We start from the raw sequence: 18,043 nt of genomic DNA on the forward strand, positions 1-18,043 counted from the left end.
ATGTGATATCTTCCTGATATTACTGTATCACACCAGGGTGTGATACAGTGAGATCAGGAAGTGAGGGTCCTTATACAGTTAGGATAAGGCTGCTGAAATGATATGAAGGCAAAACTTGTCACAGTTAGTTCAATTTGCTAACAAACCCCTGAATTAATATTTCTGCCTTGTTAATGCACATTAGCTATAACATATGGGGTGTGGAGGAGGAGTGGCTGACTCTCAGCCTGAGGAAGTTAGCTGTACTGTAGTCTGGTGGTCCGACCAGAAGTAAACAGGGTCAAGAGATTTTGCCTGTAGTGGGACCTGTTTGTTAGTATCCTTCTCTCTTGTTCTTCACAGGCACCTTGTCTCACTGATACCATTTATACGCATTGTATCAGACAATGAACAGGTTTATAGATGCGAGAACAGGAGACCATTTGTTGACATGATTTATGTAGCGCACAGCAACATGATAGATTTTAAATAAAACATGAACCTACACGTCATTTTGCAGGATTTCCAGCTATAGTGGTGTTAATAAAGATCGGCAAACACAACGTTCAAGTTCATAAATATCTGACATTGCCTCAAGGAGTTAAATATCACTTCATGTGTCAACTTTCCGGCTAAAGATAATGTACAACTTATACATTATGCTGCTGTTTATTAAGTGTAGATGACACATTGTACATTTCATGTAAAGCTAGTGTAATCATGGCAAAAGGTTTCTTTGACAAAAAAAGTTTGGCAGTTTAGGATCGTACAGGTATTGGTTTAAGCAAATCACACTCTTAAGATACAAAAAGTTAAGAGATTGCACATGTAAAAAAAGAGGGTTCGCAACTATATGTTGGATGCACATGCAAATATTTCTTGCTTTAGGAAAATACATTTACAAATAATGAAGTATTTATCCGAAGGAAAAACTGAAAAAGTGTACTTTGTGTGTATTATGCTTTAAGGATATTGAACCGAACACAGAAATAAAGGGGTATGTTCTCAGCATCAGTGACAACTATTACATAATATTGAGAACCCACCTTCAGCTAGAAGCTTGCTTCTTTGTGGCTTGGCCATGGCCTCAAGCTGATGCAATTTGTGGACTCTGTCCCTCACCAAAACAGGATCCTCCCTGGTGTGGAAGGCTAGTCTGCCACTGGGAGAGCCCAGATCTTTCTTTTGCAATAAGTTATCAAACTGAGTCACAGAGTCAGGCTGGGGTCTTTCCATCTTGCTGGGCTTATACTTATGACTGTGAACTACCCCCTTGCTCTGGCCTAGCAGCTTTGACAAAAGAGAATAGAGGTCACCTGCACAGACAGACAGAGAAAAATAGGAAGGAAAGGAGTGCAAATAAAGAACAAAGATACTGAAGGCTAAAGGCAAAGTCTTGCTCTACAGGGCAGATATACCAAAGGGCACAGTCTAAGTGTAGAAGTGTTTTGTAGACACTTCCTGGGAGAAAACTGTCTTGAGCTTAGAAATATGGAAGGATTCTGTTGGACTAGAGAAGAGTTAAGGACCCGGCACACCAAGATGATATTGGGATGTTGGTAAGCATATGTCGCCTTAGTTTTGCCCTAGTGTCCCAACATCGTTGGTAATAGCCAATGGCCCTTTCTAGGAGGTTTTTCAGGCGGATCCCTTCAGAGAATGAAAAACCACTCTGTCCATCTTAAGTGAATCAGTGCAGGAAGTTAGAAACACACCTGAGAAAAGTTAGCAAATTACTAAAGTCAAGAGGGCAAAAAAAGACTTTTTTCATTTTTCATCTGATCGGATCAATTCAATACATGCATATTTTGACAATGACATGGGTATCTGGTATAAAGCCAAGTGGTGAGCATAAGTTTTTTTATCCACAGGGCTTACCCTTTTTTACATTTGCTACATTGGCAATGTACCAATTACATTATACTAAGGACTGCTGGATGCACATTTCCAAATTAGAAGGCCCGTCTTATAATAATAATATTCAATTTTATTTATAAGCACACTTTTCATTTGATTAAACAAAACTCAAAGTCTTATGGGGCAAATCCCATTTTCCCCATAAGAAAATGACGGACTGATGCTCTACACTGAGTCACATTATTTAACCCTGAAGAGAAAGAACAGTGCTTGGAAACTTTTCAGGGATAAAGTGCAGAATAACTACCCTGGCTCCAACACCAGAAACATGTGGTCTGGACTCAGAATTATTACAGACTACAAAAGGAAAACCAGCAGTGATGATTAGGGCCTGAACCTCAACAGAGACGGATCAAAGACCCATTGTTTTCCTTGTGATTATTTGTATTATTATTATTATTATTATTATAATTCATAATTTTTCTCCCAAATGAAATGCCTCTTTGAGGGCCTTAGCATGCTCAAAAGACGGCAATTTTTTGCCCACTTCAGGTCTGGTGGAAAATGCGATATTTCGTGGGTTTCATAATTGCCGCACGTAAAATGGCTCTATAGCGCCCCCTCAAAAGGCAAGGCAAGTTTATTTATATCACCTATAGCACCTTTCAACACAAGGCAATTCAAAGTGCTTTACAAAAATGAAAGACATGTCATTAAAAAGTAAAGATAATAAAATAAACATTAAAAGAAAAAATACATGAATACAAATGACAGTGCAGTTTAAGATATGAATAGCTCAATTAAAAGAAACGGCACAAAGAAAAGTCTTCAGCCTGGATTTAAAAGTAGTAAGAGTTGCAGCGGACCTGCAGGTTTCTGGTAGTTTTTTCCAGATATTTGGAGCATAATAACTAAACGCTGCTTCTCCATGTTTAGTTCTTAATCTGGGGACAGAAAGCTGACCAGTCCCAGAAGACCTGAGAGTTCTGGATGGTTCATAATTTAGCAGTAGGTCAGAAATGTATTTTGGGCCAAAACCATTCAGTGCTTTATAAACCAGCAGCAGTATTTTGAAATATATTCTTTGACACACAGGAAGCCAGTGTAAAGACTTCAGAACAGGAGTGATGTGATCCACTTTCTTAGTGTCAGTGAGGACTCGAGCAGCAGCGTTCCGAATTAGCTGCAGCTTTCTAATATATTTTTTAGTGAGACCTGTAAAGACACAATTACAGTAGTCCAGTCTACTGAAGATAAAAGCATGGACACGTTTTTCCAAATCCTGCTGTGACATTAGTCTTTTAATCCTAGATATATTATTTATCAAAACAAATCAAATCAAAGTTTATTTATAAAGCACATTTAAAAGCGATTTTTGCTCGGGCCAAAGTGTTGTACATGTAATAAATACTACAATCACATAAAAACACATTACTACAATCACAATAAAAGACAATAAATTACAACAGATATATAAAAAACACAGGGAAAAGTCGGGAGTCGTGCTCCGGTCTGACTAAAAGGCCAGGGAGAAGAAGTGTGTTTTAAGCGTAGATTTAAAAACCCCTAGGGTCTGGGCCGACCTCACATGGAGGAACAAGAAATTACTCAACTGTTGAAAAACAACTTTTTCAATGATTTTACCTAGAAATGGCAGGTTTGATATGGGCCGTTAATTGTTCATTAATTAAGCATCTAGATTATTTTCCGCTCTGCTACTGCCAACTTCCTGTCCCTCCCCACCCGGACCAACCTCAACTCCTGGGGCGGCAGAGGCTTCTTCATTGCTGCACCCACCCCCTGGAACTCACTACCCCAATCCATCAGATTCACTCAAAACCCACCTGTTCAACACTGCATTCAACCCCCCCCCCCCTATTTTCTGTTTTGTGTATCTCTTTTTGTATTTTTCTTTGTTTTTATTCTCTGTCAAAGCGTCTTTGAGTTTCCTGAAAAGCGCTATACAAGTCTCATGTATTATTATTAGGGCTGTCAGTCGATTAAAATATTTAATCGCGATTAATCGCATGATTGTCCATAGTTAATCGCGATTAATCGCAAATTAATCGCACATTTTGTATTTGTTCTCAATGTTCCTTAGAGGGACATTTTTCAAGTTTGTAATACTCTTATCAACATATAAGTGGACAAATATTCTTTATGCAAATGTTTGTTTATTGTGATTTGATCAATGACAAATATTCTCATGAATATTAAACATAACAACCTCTGAACATTACAAATATCCGCCTCAATTCAACCTGGAACCTCTCTCATACAATACAATACAGTATTTTTCAGAAAGTCTTATGGCAGTTCCCAGATATCAGGAGAGGCCCAGTAGTCTCTGGGTTAATCATCAATGGTTTTTGCAAATAACAGGGGGACTCCAAGAGAGGTTTCCCTCAAAGATAATACAGTTAAATTCTTGTTAGTTAATTATGCATATCCTGCAGACTCATAAAGGGGCCTTGAGAATTGGGTCACAGTTAACGAGACCATAGTCCTTTTGTTCTCATTAATAAGTGTATTCATTGCAGCAGCTATATGTGATAGCTGCTCAAACTTTACCTGTGTTTGGGTTTTCTTGATTTCTCTGTTTTATTCTTTTATGTTGTGAGGACTGAATTGCTACAATTGTGGAGTAGTTGGCTTAAACCTGCTTAATTACTCTGTATGAAGAAAGAGCAGTTCTGCATGACAGAGACTAGAGAGCTGGGGGAGGAGACATTCTCCATTAGACACAGCATGTCAATTATCAGGGAAGCCTACATGTCTTAAATATATATGTGTATGTTTAATTACTTTGTATCAATAATAGCAGTCTGTGTAACAAGAAGCTGGAAGTATAATCCAACTATAAACAACTATATCTTAAATATCTTAAATGGCCAAAAGTATGTGAAACTGTATGGGTATTGAACAAGAGGGGAGAATGCATGTTGTAACCGGACACCTTAGAATGTGTCTGTCTGTTTGTGTCTGCCAATCAGTGATCTCCTTGAGGGAGTCTTTGCATAACTCCTCCCACGGGAACTACAATATGTCTCTGTGAAATCCTATTTTCGTTCTCTCTTCCTCCTGCTGCCAAGACAAGTAAATTAGTCCTCCCAGCGGGGGGAACCAGAGCCGGAGTAATCCGGATTACTTTGTGATATTGTATTGTTGTATCTTTTGCAATTAAATCAGCCTATTTGTTATAACTTTACCCTAGTTGTTTTGAATTCTTCCTCTGTTAATCTGACCCATTCACAAAAGGACACAGAGGGGGGGGGGGGGGTTCAGAGCCCCCTGCTAGAGAGTGACTTCCGCTCCAACAGTGTGTGTGTGTGTGTGTGTGTGTATGTGTGTGTGTGGGTGGGTTGGTGGAGACACTGTGATGGATCGTTGGAGCTATGTGCAACTCAAGGCATATGCTCGAGGGAGCTGCCTGGACACTGCAATCATGTTGCGCGCACTATCCGTGCTGAGTGTGCTGACTTTTCGTATAATGTCCCACTGTCTGGCTACCTGCATAAAGTCAAGTGCTCAGCGAAATGTTGCTCCTCTGTTTTCATTGAAACAGCTCCTTATATCCGTTAGCGCGGCTAGCTAGCACCAGATGCTAACAACAACAATACACGTAAAGGTGTGCCCGTTCTCTCTCTCTCGCTCGCGCCACACATACACACACCCTCCCGGTCCTCCCGATGGCCAGTCGGTGCCTGCCGGTGAGCATGGAAGTGTGGTCTGCCGCAAGCGGACGGCAGGAGCGGGGCTGTCAGCATCAGCTTGTAGATGGTATTTTAAACTCAATGCACTCTGAAACTACGGGGCGGCCGAGGACAAAAAATACACATGCGTTAATCGCGTTAAAATAATTAGTGGCGTTAATTTTTTTTTAACTTGACAGCCCTAATTATTATTATTCTTTTTTAAGAGCGGTTTAATGACTGCAATTTTCAGGGCCTGTGGAAAAACACCTGAGTGAAGAGACTTGTTTACTATATTAAGTATATTAACATTTTTTGAAAAATCCTGTTGGTATAATATCAAGGCAGCAGGAGGAGGATTTCAGATGTTGTATAATGTCCTCTAGGTCTTTATCATTAATCTGATGGAATTGTGTCATTGTGTTTGAATTGATTTTAAGTGGACACAGGGACAACACATTTGCTGTACCTGATGCAGAGGCACTGACGGCTTGTCTGATTGTCAGCATTTTGTCAGTGAAGAAGGAGGCAAAATCATTGCAGGCCCTGGTGGATATAAATTCATAGGCTACTGACACTGGGGGGTTTGTTAGTCTGTGGACGGTAGCAAACAAGGCACGTGCGTTGTTTTTGTTTTTGGCAATGATGTCAGAGGATAAAGACTGTCGTGCAATTTTCAATTCCAAATTATAAAAGCCAAGTCTCTCTTTCTAGATTTCAAAATGAATCTGGAGATTTGTTTTTTGCCACCTGCGTTCAGCTTTTCGATACTCTCTTTTTTCTGTTTTCACGGTCATGGCCTTTCTCCATGGAGATATTTTCTTGCAAGTGTAAGAAATAAAATCAATGTTTATATGGCGTAATTAAAATTAAATACAGTTTTAATTTAAAAAATGTTTTATTCTGAAAAACCGGAAGTTCACACAAAGACTTCCTGCGAGTAAAAGTAAATATTGTTCGCTTCAATTTTAGGTTAGCATTAGCATGTGGCTAAAGACTACGTTTTCAAACAGTGAATTCAAGGTTAAATGACACATAGTGTTGCACACTAAAAACACTGTCTTTAACTCTCCCTTATTGACAAGGCAATACTGTTATTAGGGAATGTTTAAATAACCAAAGACATTAGAATATTATAAAATCAAAGAGAAAAACGACAGGATTTGCATTGGACACGCCCCCGTCAATGCCGGCCAATAGGAGAAGATCACAGATGACAACAGGAAGAGCAAGCCACGAATCAAAAAAACTAATTGAAGTACACCTGGTGGTAGAAAAACTGGCAGCTGTTTGCTAAGGGTTACCTTTCCATAGCAGAAAAATGCATGTGCTTGTATACAGATGTAGCACTCTAGAACAGACTCCAGCCAACAGCTTCCTGCCAAAGACCCAACGGATCCCAGCGGCTGGGAATGTTGAGCCCTCCCACTATTTTCCAAGAGGGCGTTGCCAGATTTTCAATTTCAGGATTTAACCATTAGATGGCGCTTCATTCAAAAATACAGAAAGACAAGTTTCATGGACTTTCAGTACTTCAGTTGTGTTTTGAAGAGCATTTGAACACATATTTGTTATGGTTTTCATAGGCTACTACAGTATAACGAAAAAATATCAATATTTTAGATCAAATAAAGTATATCTAATCTTGTAATTCAATAATATATAGTCTTTATATATTAAATAATCATAATAATAATGTAAATGTTTACACTTCTTTATTTGTTATGCTCATACTTTTACCTTTACACTAGTTAGTTAATATGCAGTATATTTTTTGTAAGGTTTTTTTGGTGTTTGCTTCCTCCTGCTCCCTTTCGGACACATACTGTATGATTTATTATTATTATTATTAATATGAAGATATTATTAAGATAAGATAAGATGTTACTTTATTGATTGAACATTTTTGTTTAGAGTTCTCTGGCTCACATTCCGACCATTATTTAAAACAATAGGCTGTAACTTTGGTTTGAGAAGTGGGGGGGGGACACGAAACACAATTTAAAAAAAATCTGATTTAATTTAATTTCCTGCCTTTCTACAAATATATTAGGGACTATGGTGTTAAAAAATCCAAGAAAAATGTGTAGTGTAGGGTTGGGAGGGTTACTTTGTAAATGTAATCAGTTACTGATTACTGATTACATTTGATTACATTTGATTGATTACAGACACAAAAAGCAAAAGGAAACTGAACGTGTTTTTACTGTTGTAATTGCTTATCAAGAGCACACCTGAAACATAACATCTGAAATGATGTAAAAACATAATACACTTTTTCGGGATTCAGCTTGGGATGTGAGGATTGAGGGACACGGCTTAGAACGGGCGTGTCGCCTTCTGTCCTGTCAGTGTTGGCAGGACATGAATTAAAATGTCGAACTCTGACTTAATTTTAAGGAAATTTCGGCCAGGGGTGTAGAGCTATATTTGTCTAAGCCTATTGTATGATAACTGTGTGATTACTATTTATTTTCAAATATATATGCCACCCATTTACACCGCTCTTCCCGTCAATAATTGGAATTTGAATAATTACAACGGAGTATTTCTAAATACAAGTTGTAAAAATACTTACAGTGGGGAAAAAAAGTATTTAGTCAGCCACCAATTGTGCAAGTTCTCCCACTTAAAAAGATGAGAGAGGCCTGGTATATCCTAGGTATACCTCAACTATGAGAGACAAAATGAAAATCTCGTATTTGGTCAATAACAAAAGTTCATCTCAATACTTTGTTATATACCCTTTGTTGGCAATGACAGAGGTCAAACGTTTTCTGGAAGTCTTCACAAGGTTTTCACACACTGTTGCTGGTATTTTTGGCCCATTCCTACATGCAGATCTCCTCGAGAGCAGTGATGTTTTGGGGCTGTTGCTGGGCAACACAGACTTTCAACTCCCTCCAAAGATTTTCTATGGGGTTGAGATCTGGAGACTGGATAGGCCACTCCAGGACCTTGAAACGCTTCTTACGAAGCCACTCCTTCGTTGCCCGGGCGGTGTGTTTGGGATCATTGTCATGATGAAAGACCCAGCCACGTTTCATCTTCAATGCCCTTGCTGATGGAAGGAGGTTGTCACTCAAAATCTCACGATACATGGCCCCATTCATTCTTTCCTTTACACGGATCAGTCCCAAAGCATGATGTTTCCACCCCCATGTTTCACAGTAGGTATGGTGTTCTTTGGATGCAACTCAGCATTCTTTCTCCCCCAAACACGTCTAGTTGAGTTTTTACCAAAATGTTCTATTTTGCTTTCATCTGACCATATGACATTCTCCCAATCCTCTTCTGGATCATATTCTAAATGCTCTCTAGCAAACTTCAGACGGGCCTGGACATGTACTGGCTTAAGCAGGGGGACACGTCTGGCACTGCAGGATTTGAGTCCCTGGCGGCGTAGTGTGTTACTGATGGTAGCCTTTGTTACTTTGGTCCCAGCTCTCTGCAGGTCATTGACTAGGTCCCCCCGTGTGGTTCTGGGATTTTTGCTCACCGTTCTTGTGATTATTTTGACCCCACGAGGTGAGATTTTGCGTGGAGCCCCAGATCGAGGGAGATTATCAGTGGTCTTGTATGTCTTCCATTTTCTAATAATTGCTCCCACAGTTGATTTCTTCACACCAAGCTGCTTACCTATTGCAGATTCAGTCTTCCCAGCCTGGTGCAGGTCTACCATTTTGTTTCTGTTGTCCTTTGACAGCTCTTTGGTCTTGGCCATAGTGGAGTTTGGAGTGTGACTGTTTGAGGTTGTGGACAGGTGTCTTTTATACTGATAACGAGTTCAAACAGGTGCCATTAATAAAGTTAACAAGTGGAGGACAGAGGAGGCTCTTAAAGAAGAAGTTACAGGTCTATGAGAACCAGAAATCTTGTTTGTTTGTAGGTGAGCAAATACTTATTTTCCACCATAATTTGCAAATAAATTCTTTAAAAATCAGACAGTGATTTTCTGGATTTTTTTTTCTCATTCTGTCTCTCATAGTTGAGGTATACCTAGGATGAAAATTACAGGCCTCTCTCATCTTTTTAAGTGGGAGAACTTGCACAATTGGTGGCTGACTAAATACTTTTTTGCCCCACTGTATATGTATTTAATACTAATAACATAATGATTAATTTTACTTTCAGATGATAACACTTTTCAGGGTTAGGGTTAGGTCCGGTCTGACAGCGCTTAGCTCTCTGCTGCAGAGAGGAAGAGAAGATCACTGCTCTTAACAAAGTCAAAAATCGTACATCCAAACGGAATAATTATAATTAATTATTATTAATACGTTAAGTCTTGTTAATTGTTTTTCACTTTTATTAAATGTTTGATATTTCCGGCACAGACCCTTTCATACCGGCAATGCATGATAGAAACAACAGGAACTGCGACAGCATAAATATTCGAACACAAACCAGACTGCTGGAGAAGAGAGATCACAGGGGGGGGTTGGGACACACACATTCCGATGGCCAATTAGTTTTAAACAAAGAGTTCGCAACATACATAGGCATAGGGGGGTGGGGGCTGGTGAACTGTATGGTCAATGTTTGTAAACACTGTGAAATGTTGACTTTATTTGATCATTTCAGTTAAAAACTAACATTCATATTTCTCTTTTTGAGAAGAGAAATATGAATATGTTAGTGGCTGACCCAGCCCCATGGTCTTTCACAGTAGTGCGGGCAAGAGAAGTGCACTGTTTTGCCTGGCTGGACCTGTATTGTTCAGGAAAGGAGTGAGCAGAGGGTGGAGTTGTCGATTCTTGTTCTGTTTTCTGTGAACAATCCTCACTCTCTCAGACTTTCAGTGGCGCGCGCTACTAAATAGACGCGCTACCATGAAAACCATGGTGTAGCTGTAAGATCAGGGGGGGGAGAGCTGTGCCTGATGGGCCATTAGGTGTGTAAACACACAGCTGAGAGCTGCCGTTTCATTCAGACTGTTTAAAAAATGGTAACAACGGACTATTTTTCTTAGAGGATGCATGTCAATTTACACACAACTATTTTTTAAATCAAAAACCTTTTCTAAATCCATAAAAGCATTATTAATATTGGAAGTCATGTCGTTACTTTATTGAGAATGTGGCCATGTAATAAGCGGGATAATGTGCAGCGACTTGGTCATTATGGGGAAAACAACACCCTTCATCCAGATCAAGATCCCTCCGCTACGCATCGGGACCCTGATCTGCCTGACGAGGCTCCATTAAAATATAAATATGTTTTGTGAATTACTGAGTTTAGGCACGTTAATAACGTTGTAATGAAGTTGACTACAGTATATTCATATTTGTCAATGCTTTCATGTAAATTTGGCGAACATAAACATAAATTATCGTGGTGAAGATGATGATTAAATTAGAATTAAATATCGAGAGCGTTTCCTCCCGTTCGTTTTTGGAGCCGGCGGGCTTCCTGATGTTTTTTGTACAGTAGTTGTGGACTAACCAACATTATTTTGTTAAATAAAAATATGGTGATGTTTTGTAAATGATTACATGTCTCTTATTTAGCACAGAGTATGAACCGTGACATATGGATCTTAACAAAGATCCGCTATACAGTAGTAGCCTACCAGACATACATCTACCATACTGTATCAGAGTTTATTTCACATGAGCTCCAGTGTGGAACCCCACTGCAGCCCCTGGTGGATCAATGATCCATTGCAGCTGGCTTCATTATAATTACATTTATTTATCAAGGGGGCGATCTCAAGTCACGCTGGAGGTTTTCCTTTGAGCGAGGGCAGACCCCGTGCCGGCCACGGCCCTCGCGTTTCAAACTGTCTGAAATGAGGCGCTACATCTGTATGGATATAAATGTTTTTCAGACCTAATTTGCATAGGTCCTGCAATGGGTATAATAATAACAACTCAGTGAACAACTGAATTTTCCCCCTGGGGATAGATAAATGGTCTTCTTCTTCTAAGATAACTCCAGTGTTGTCTGTTCTTTTTGATCCACACTTTATACATTCATGACATCCAATTTATTTCATGTCTGTACATGGTGTATAGTTTGGCTCAAAATGAACAAGAAATGAAAGACATTCAAAACTAGGTCTGAGGTCATTTAAAGAGGACATATTATTGCAACCCTTATCATATCATGTACTATGCGTAAAATAAAAATTGACAATAATATTTAAAAACATTTCCAAAGAAATAAATCCTTTGAATCTGCCTATTCAGTTTCTGTTTGAATGTGAAGGGTTAACGGAAAGAAGCTCGCCTCTGCGAGGTGAAGGCAGGAGCTGATTGGTGGTCCTGCTGTAAATTCACAGAGGGCCAGCTATAGTAACTGAACGAGAGAGTAATGTCAAATGACAGTACAATTGACCAATCATATCTTCCCTCTAAATGGGTGGGTTTTATTATCGCAGACTTTATGACAAGTTCCGCCCGCTGTGAAACTTTTCTTGTTTCCATAGCGACAACAACTTCCTGGCAACAGCGTAAACTCGCCTTCAAAAATAAAAGCATGCCAAATTACACTTAAGACATACAACTGCAACGAAAGTAACAAACACAATGCAATATCCTTTTCAATTTCAAAGAACACACATTGGGGGATTTACAAGGTCGCTTTCAGTGATGCGTATTGTACCCCGGGCTGTTGTTTTGATATTCCGCTGAAGTATACGCTGTGACGTAATAACTCTTTTTTTTTTTGTTTCAGGGAATGGGTTGGGGTCAGAGGGCCTAGGTATAAAAGTCACGGCTCGCCACTGAAATTGACAGATGGTTTGGGAATGGAATACGTTTAAATTCAACATGCTAAGGTCAGGACAAGAGACGTGTTTATGTTTGAAAGTTAGAATTGAGCAGGTCTGTTGTTCAGAGTGTGTGTCTTGTGTGTTTTCTAGTAGGCTGCTCACATTACTGCTCCATGCATGATCAGATTAGCTGTATTAAAAGAAGGTAGAATAATACCTACATAGATACCTAAAGCTATGGTTACCATCTGGTTGTCAGAGATATGGGATTGATGTGTATACAGCAGACACATGTCCTTAAAGCAACAAAAAAAAGCCATATAACATCAGTTGAACTTTTATCTAAGTGAGTTGCATAATTCACATGTCTAAACCACAAGGCAAAGAAGTACAACAAAAAACAGAGCTAAATAGTAGTGCCAGAATGGTTATTATTATTTCACTGTTCAAGTTCGGCATGATTATCAGGCAGGTGTTTTTGTAGTAGACAATACCTTTCCGACCTTTTTCATTTCAAATAACATAGTGGTGCAGCTTATATCCTTGAACTCACCCTGATCCAGAGTCTCTTTGTTGTCGTCCCACAGCAATCTGTTATCTTGATGATCTTTGGGGGGGAAAACATAGCTTACTTAGACTAAGCACTACTTCTTTTTGAGAAGTGTAAGTGAAGGTAGCTAAAATAACAAGACAAGTTCAAATGGAGAAATTATTTAAAAGCAAGTATGAACCTTAAATTAGAATACATTCGCCCTCTATCCCACAGGGAAAACAAATAACATAGAAAGGACAAACCAAAAATACGAGTTGTTTTACCTAAAACCCAAATGTATAACTATATATACTGAGATATGCTAGAGAGAATGAAACAAAAATGAATACCAGCAGTGACTAGGGTTTAGGGGCCAGACACTTTAAAAGCAGGGCGGGTTTGCTGTGAACAATGTTTCAGACAGCGCACATGCTATTGGTTGTGATGACTTTGTGGGGTTGTATTGGGCTGAACACTGGACCACAAAGATAAGATGGAATGGTCAGAAAGCGAGTACAAAAGCTTATAATGGCAGCACGTGTGAATAAAACAGGGTCAAAGTCTGACTCCAAGTTGTTTAATGGCTGGAGAGCAAGGTGGAGGGGTGGAGTTGACTTGAAGCTACTAACAGCGGCTAGCTAGAAGGCCACGAGCTTAACCAGCCTTATTATGCTCCAGCCAACAGCTAGCTGAGGAGGCAGTAGTCACCGGCAACAAAGACTACAGATGTAGCACTCCAGATAGGACTCCACCCAGCGGATTCCAAACAAAAACCCAGCGGATCACAGTGACTGGGGGCGTTGCCAAATTGCTAGAGGGCGTTGCAAAATGTCCCCATTTGTTCAATTACAGGATTTAACCATGAGATGGCGCTTCATTCACACCACCCTAGCCCGACTGGTGCTGCGTCATTGCGTCATCGTTTGCGTCATGACGTAACCGTTTGCGTGCCTGCTTCATAAAGCTGAACCGCGCGGAAACCCCTCACATAGACACATAGACAGCAACAACAATGACCGATTGTATTGAAGCACTACTCATTTTGGTTTTGCTCTGACGAAACAAAATGGAAGAAATGGGACGACTTTACTACCAACTTTATGCTAACATTCAAAAGTTATTTACAATCATCATCATCAACTTCAACGATGATTCCATAGGATAAAGAAGGTAAATATACATCCTATTCGATGGCGTTAGAGCTAGCTGTTGTTAGCCTCTGCATGCGCCAAGCTCAAAATACCCAGCTTTGTAGCAGTAATTACTATAGTATATTAAAACTGATGCCCCCGCCTCCGACGTAAGCGTGACGTATGCGGTGCTTGCTTTCTAGACCGACAACTGTTTGGTGCTTGAAACGAACCGGATTCTGGAACCGCGCTGGTGTGAAAGGGGCATATCTCTTGTTAACAGAGGGGGGATGGTAGAGCTTTGTCACACCGTTTCAGGGTTAATGAATAGTGGATAGGAGAATTCAAAAGGATTTAGGAGAAGAGACTGCAGTGCTTTGAGAATCCGACTGCACTTACACTATCAACGTATTTATGATGCGCCAGCGGACGTCATGAATGTGCATCTGCTGCTGTGGGGAAACTAAAGTTTTCTATAAAGCGGACTACATGGTGTAGGCTATAATAAGAACAACAACAACCCAGCGCCGTATTCTATAGATACTTTGCACCATGCTGCCAGTTGTTGTACCTGGCAGAGCAAGAAACACTCCAGCCTTTTATTTAAACTTGTTTAAAGCATATCTAAATAAATGTGTCCCGGGCAGTGTTGGGCAAGTTACTTTTAAAAAGTAACTAGTAATAGTTATAGTTACTGCTTTCAAAAAATTAACTAGTTAATTTATTAGTTACTATATTATAAAAGTAACTAGTAACAAGTTACTTTACTTTAAAAATAATAACAATACAAATACAAGTTTTTGTGTTGTTCTGTGGCACAGTAAGAGAAAAGAAAACTCCCCATCATTGTAGCAATTATCATTATGAAATGTAGTGGAACAATAAAACACAAAATATATGTTTAGACATTTTGACAGGCATCTTTGTTGTAGCCTCAACAATCAAGTGGAAAATGCTTTCTGTCCTGCACACAGTTTACATTTGACCGTAATATTTTTTGCATCCTTTATCCCCACAAATTGAAAATAGTGGTTATATTTCCATGTTGCAAAAATACGCCGCTGCTCTCGCTCATACTTGCATCTGCCATTGTGTGTGTGTGTGCTGGTGGTGAGCGTTGCCGTGTGTGTGTGTGTTAGCATTAGCAAGTGTTCGTGCGTGTATTTTCCCCATAAGGCAAGACCCGCCCAACTCTGTCTCTGATTGGCTTACCCTGAAATGTTACCCTGCCTTAACCAATCATCACTCCTCTCTGGTTACTTTCACTTTTCCATGGTGCTGTGAGAGGACATCGCTGTATTCGCCTGTAAGTTACATCCGCAGGGAGATTTGGTTCAGTTCCATCACATAATGTAACGCAGTAACGCACCCATTTAAATCACAGTAACTATAACGGCGTTAGTTAATGGGAATAGGTAACTAGTAACGCTATAAGTTATCGCAAAAAGTAGTTGCGTTACAGTTACTTTGTAACGCTTTAGTCCCAACACTGGTCCCGGGCCATAAATGTAAGTACGCTGTCAGATAAAGCTGATCACCTGAGAGCTGCCGTTTCATTCAGACTATTTTTCTTTTTAAACGGTCTGATTTTAACATTGCACAACAATGAACTCAATGTGTGATTGTTATAGCAGTAATATTAAACACTAATAATACAGTAAACTATTAACAATAGCAGTGCATGACATTAAGGATTTTGGGAGATGGCCCTGTGGGCCATCTAAGCTAATTTACAGATGGCCCTGAGCCCAATAGAGATTGCCCTGAAAAATGCGAGCGGACGAAATTGCACGAAGGTTTTGAGGGGCCTCCCCCTAGAACATTTAGATTTTTGCAGGTCTTACTCTAGATGCTGTCTGGTGCATTCTCTAGACTGAATTATAAGATGAACCACCACAATATTATATTGTACAATTTCAATTTTATTCTTAATTTCAATTGTTTGTTTGTTCTTATTTGTGTTTGCTCTCTTGCATGCCCTGCATAGCTATAAGAAATACTAAGTTGTTGGTCAAGACACTTTCCATCTGATGAAGGCAAATGCCTTCTCAGATTAAAAAAAGTAGAAAACATTACATTCAGTTATAACTGCCAAAACAAACATTATTTATACTATTATGGCCCCTGTTAAAAATGTTTGTAATGTTATCTACTGTAAGTTGGTCGAACTAATGCCTCCTCATCCGGAAGCTGACCGAGCAGACCCGAGCAGCAGTCGAGAGGAGCTGAGAGGAGCCGAGCGCATCCGCGAAGCACACAAAATGGCGACGTCAGAGTTCCCTTTAGCCGGCAAATCTAAATCTCTTCGGTCAAAATAATTTCCCTTTAGCGCCACTTATGTAACAGACAAGAATAGTCAATTCTAATGTCTAAAACTTAATGTGGAGAAAGAGATGTCCTGTATGGGTTGATTGTGCGTTGATCTGCTGGTAATGCCTCGGGGTTCCGGTGGGCATGTAAACAAATGCATAATGCTGCACTATACTTTGTGGCCTCACCCAGTTGCATAGCGACGCTTATTGTTTAGGTGTCTTTTAATAAGCAGGTAGCCATATCATTAGCTAGAACTAGCTAGATCTGATCAATATGGACATAAACGTGAGTGAAGTCTAAACTGGCGGGAGAGAGAGATCAGCTGCTGCTGACGAGTCAACACGCAGCTCCGCATGATCACATGCAGCAGTGAGCGGACAAAACACACACTTCAGGTTAGAATATCACACTTAGCAATTGTAATTACCTCTCAAACTACCTAAACTAGTTATAGATATGTTTAGTTTTACTGTCGGGTCACTCATTACTGGATCCGCGAGCTGCATGATACTAGCATAATAGATTGCCCGATCGGGCAACCAGCAGGTGAGGCTTCATTGCCCGAGCTAAATACTAGATGGCCCCGGGCCATCGGGCAGTCCTTAATGTCGAGCCCTGAATAGTATAATATCATAGCCCGTTTGCCCATGGTGAGATGACGAGGCTTCATTACAAATAAACCTCTTTTTAGTGAATTACTGAGTTTGGGAAAGTCAATAAAGTTTTAATGAAGTTGACTACAGTATATTCATATTTGTCAGTGCTTTCATGTCAATTTGGCGAAAATAAACATAAATGATCGTGAAGATGATGATTAAATTAGGATTAGGAGCCGTGAGCACTGCATTTCCTCCCGTCGGATGTGATATAAAAACAAACCGATTATTTTTGTAGTTGTAAACTCACGTGGATTAAACCACATTTATTAGTGCTTTCATGTCAATTTGGCGAAAATATGATTACATTAAATGATCATGAGGATGATGATTAAAAATCGTTTGTTTGAGCCGGTCTGCATTCCTGATGAAAAAACAAACCGATGGTTTTGTGTTGTACGCCAACGTGGATTAAACAACATTATTTTGTTAAATAAAAACTTGGTGATGTTTTGTAAATGATTACATGTCTCTTATTTAGCACAGAATATGATCCTATCCATGACCTATGGATCTTAACAAAGGAAAGAGGTATGGCTGATATATAGTGTGTTTACTATGAAAGTGTGGAAACGCAAACACTTTTTTTTTTTTTTTAAATGTATTCAGCTTGTGAATAAAAAAAGGAATAGTATGTGGGTTAACATTATACAATATAAACAATATTGATATATATGTGTACCTGTTGAGTGCCTCATATGCATCATAGAGTTTATATCAGCTGGACTGACAGCGATGGGCATGTTGGCTTCATCTGGAATATGCTGGAACAGCTCTTTGGAGCCTGGCTCCATGCAGGTCATGTAAGGGACGGCATGTCTGCTGTCCATGTAGTACATTATGTAGAAGTTGCACATTTCATCAGCAGAGGTAGCCCTGCACACAAAACAGAAAAGTAGATTTAAAGGTTTAATGTCATATCATATACACAACTACAGTGTAGTAATCAATGAAACATGTGGCTCCCAGGTTCCGCAACAATGTAATTACAAGACATGAAAAAATAAAAATAAATAACAACAATAAAAAATAGTGCAAGATGGCCAATCAAGTAAAGACATTCCCGGTAGATGACGATGTAAAGATTTATAAAGTCTTGTCTATTGTATTATAAACCCCTGTGTAGTGTGTATGTGTCAGATAAGGCCTTATCACTACAACTGGCCTTA

At 39.5% G+C, this 18,043-nt stretch overlaps 1 protein-coding gene across 4 annotated transcripts in view; it reads right to left on the reverse strand.

Moving 5' to 3' along the window:
• Positions 1 to 6: 6 nt before the first annotated feature.
• The window catches only part of LOC307023841 (peptidyl-glycine alpha-amidating monooxygenase-like), a 73,749-nt gene continuing 55,712 nt past the window's right edge, over positions 7 to 18,043 (reverse strand). For 3 of the 4 annotated variants that reach the window (XM_079657443.1, XM_079657444.1, XM_079657445.1), the window contains exons 13-15: positions 17,557 to 17,750; positions 12,797 to 12,850; positions 7 to 1,295 (exon numbers count right to left, since the gene is read on the reverse strand). In XM_079657443.1, the coding sequence (XP_079513569.1) occupies positions 991 to 1,295; positions 12,797 to 12,850; positions 17,557 to 17,750 (553 nt within the window). In that variant the 3' untranslated portion in view covers positions 7 to 990. Of the gene's footprint in view, positions 1,296 to 3,724; positions 12,540 to 12,796; positions 12,851 to 17,556; positions 17,751 to 18,043 lie in introns of those variants that run through there. The other variant, XM_079657446.1, reaches the window with a different exon arrangement.

The sequence above is a fragment of the Notothenia rossii genome (genome assembly GCF_949606895.1).
Source record: "Notothenia rossii genome assembly, chromosome: 11".
In the NCBI taxonomy this organism is placed as follows: domain Eukaryota; kingdom Metazoa; phylum Chordata; class Actinopteri; order Perciformes; family Nototheniidae; genus Notothenia; species Notothenia rossii.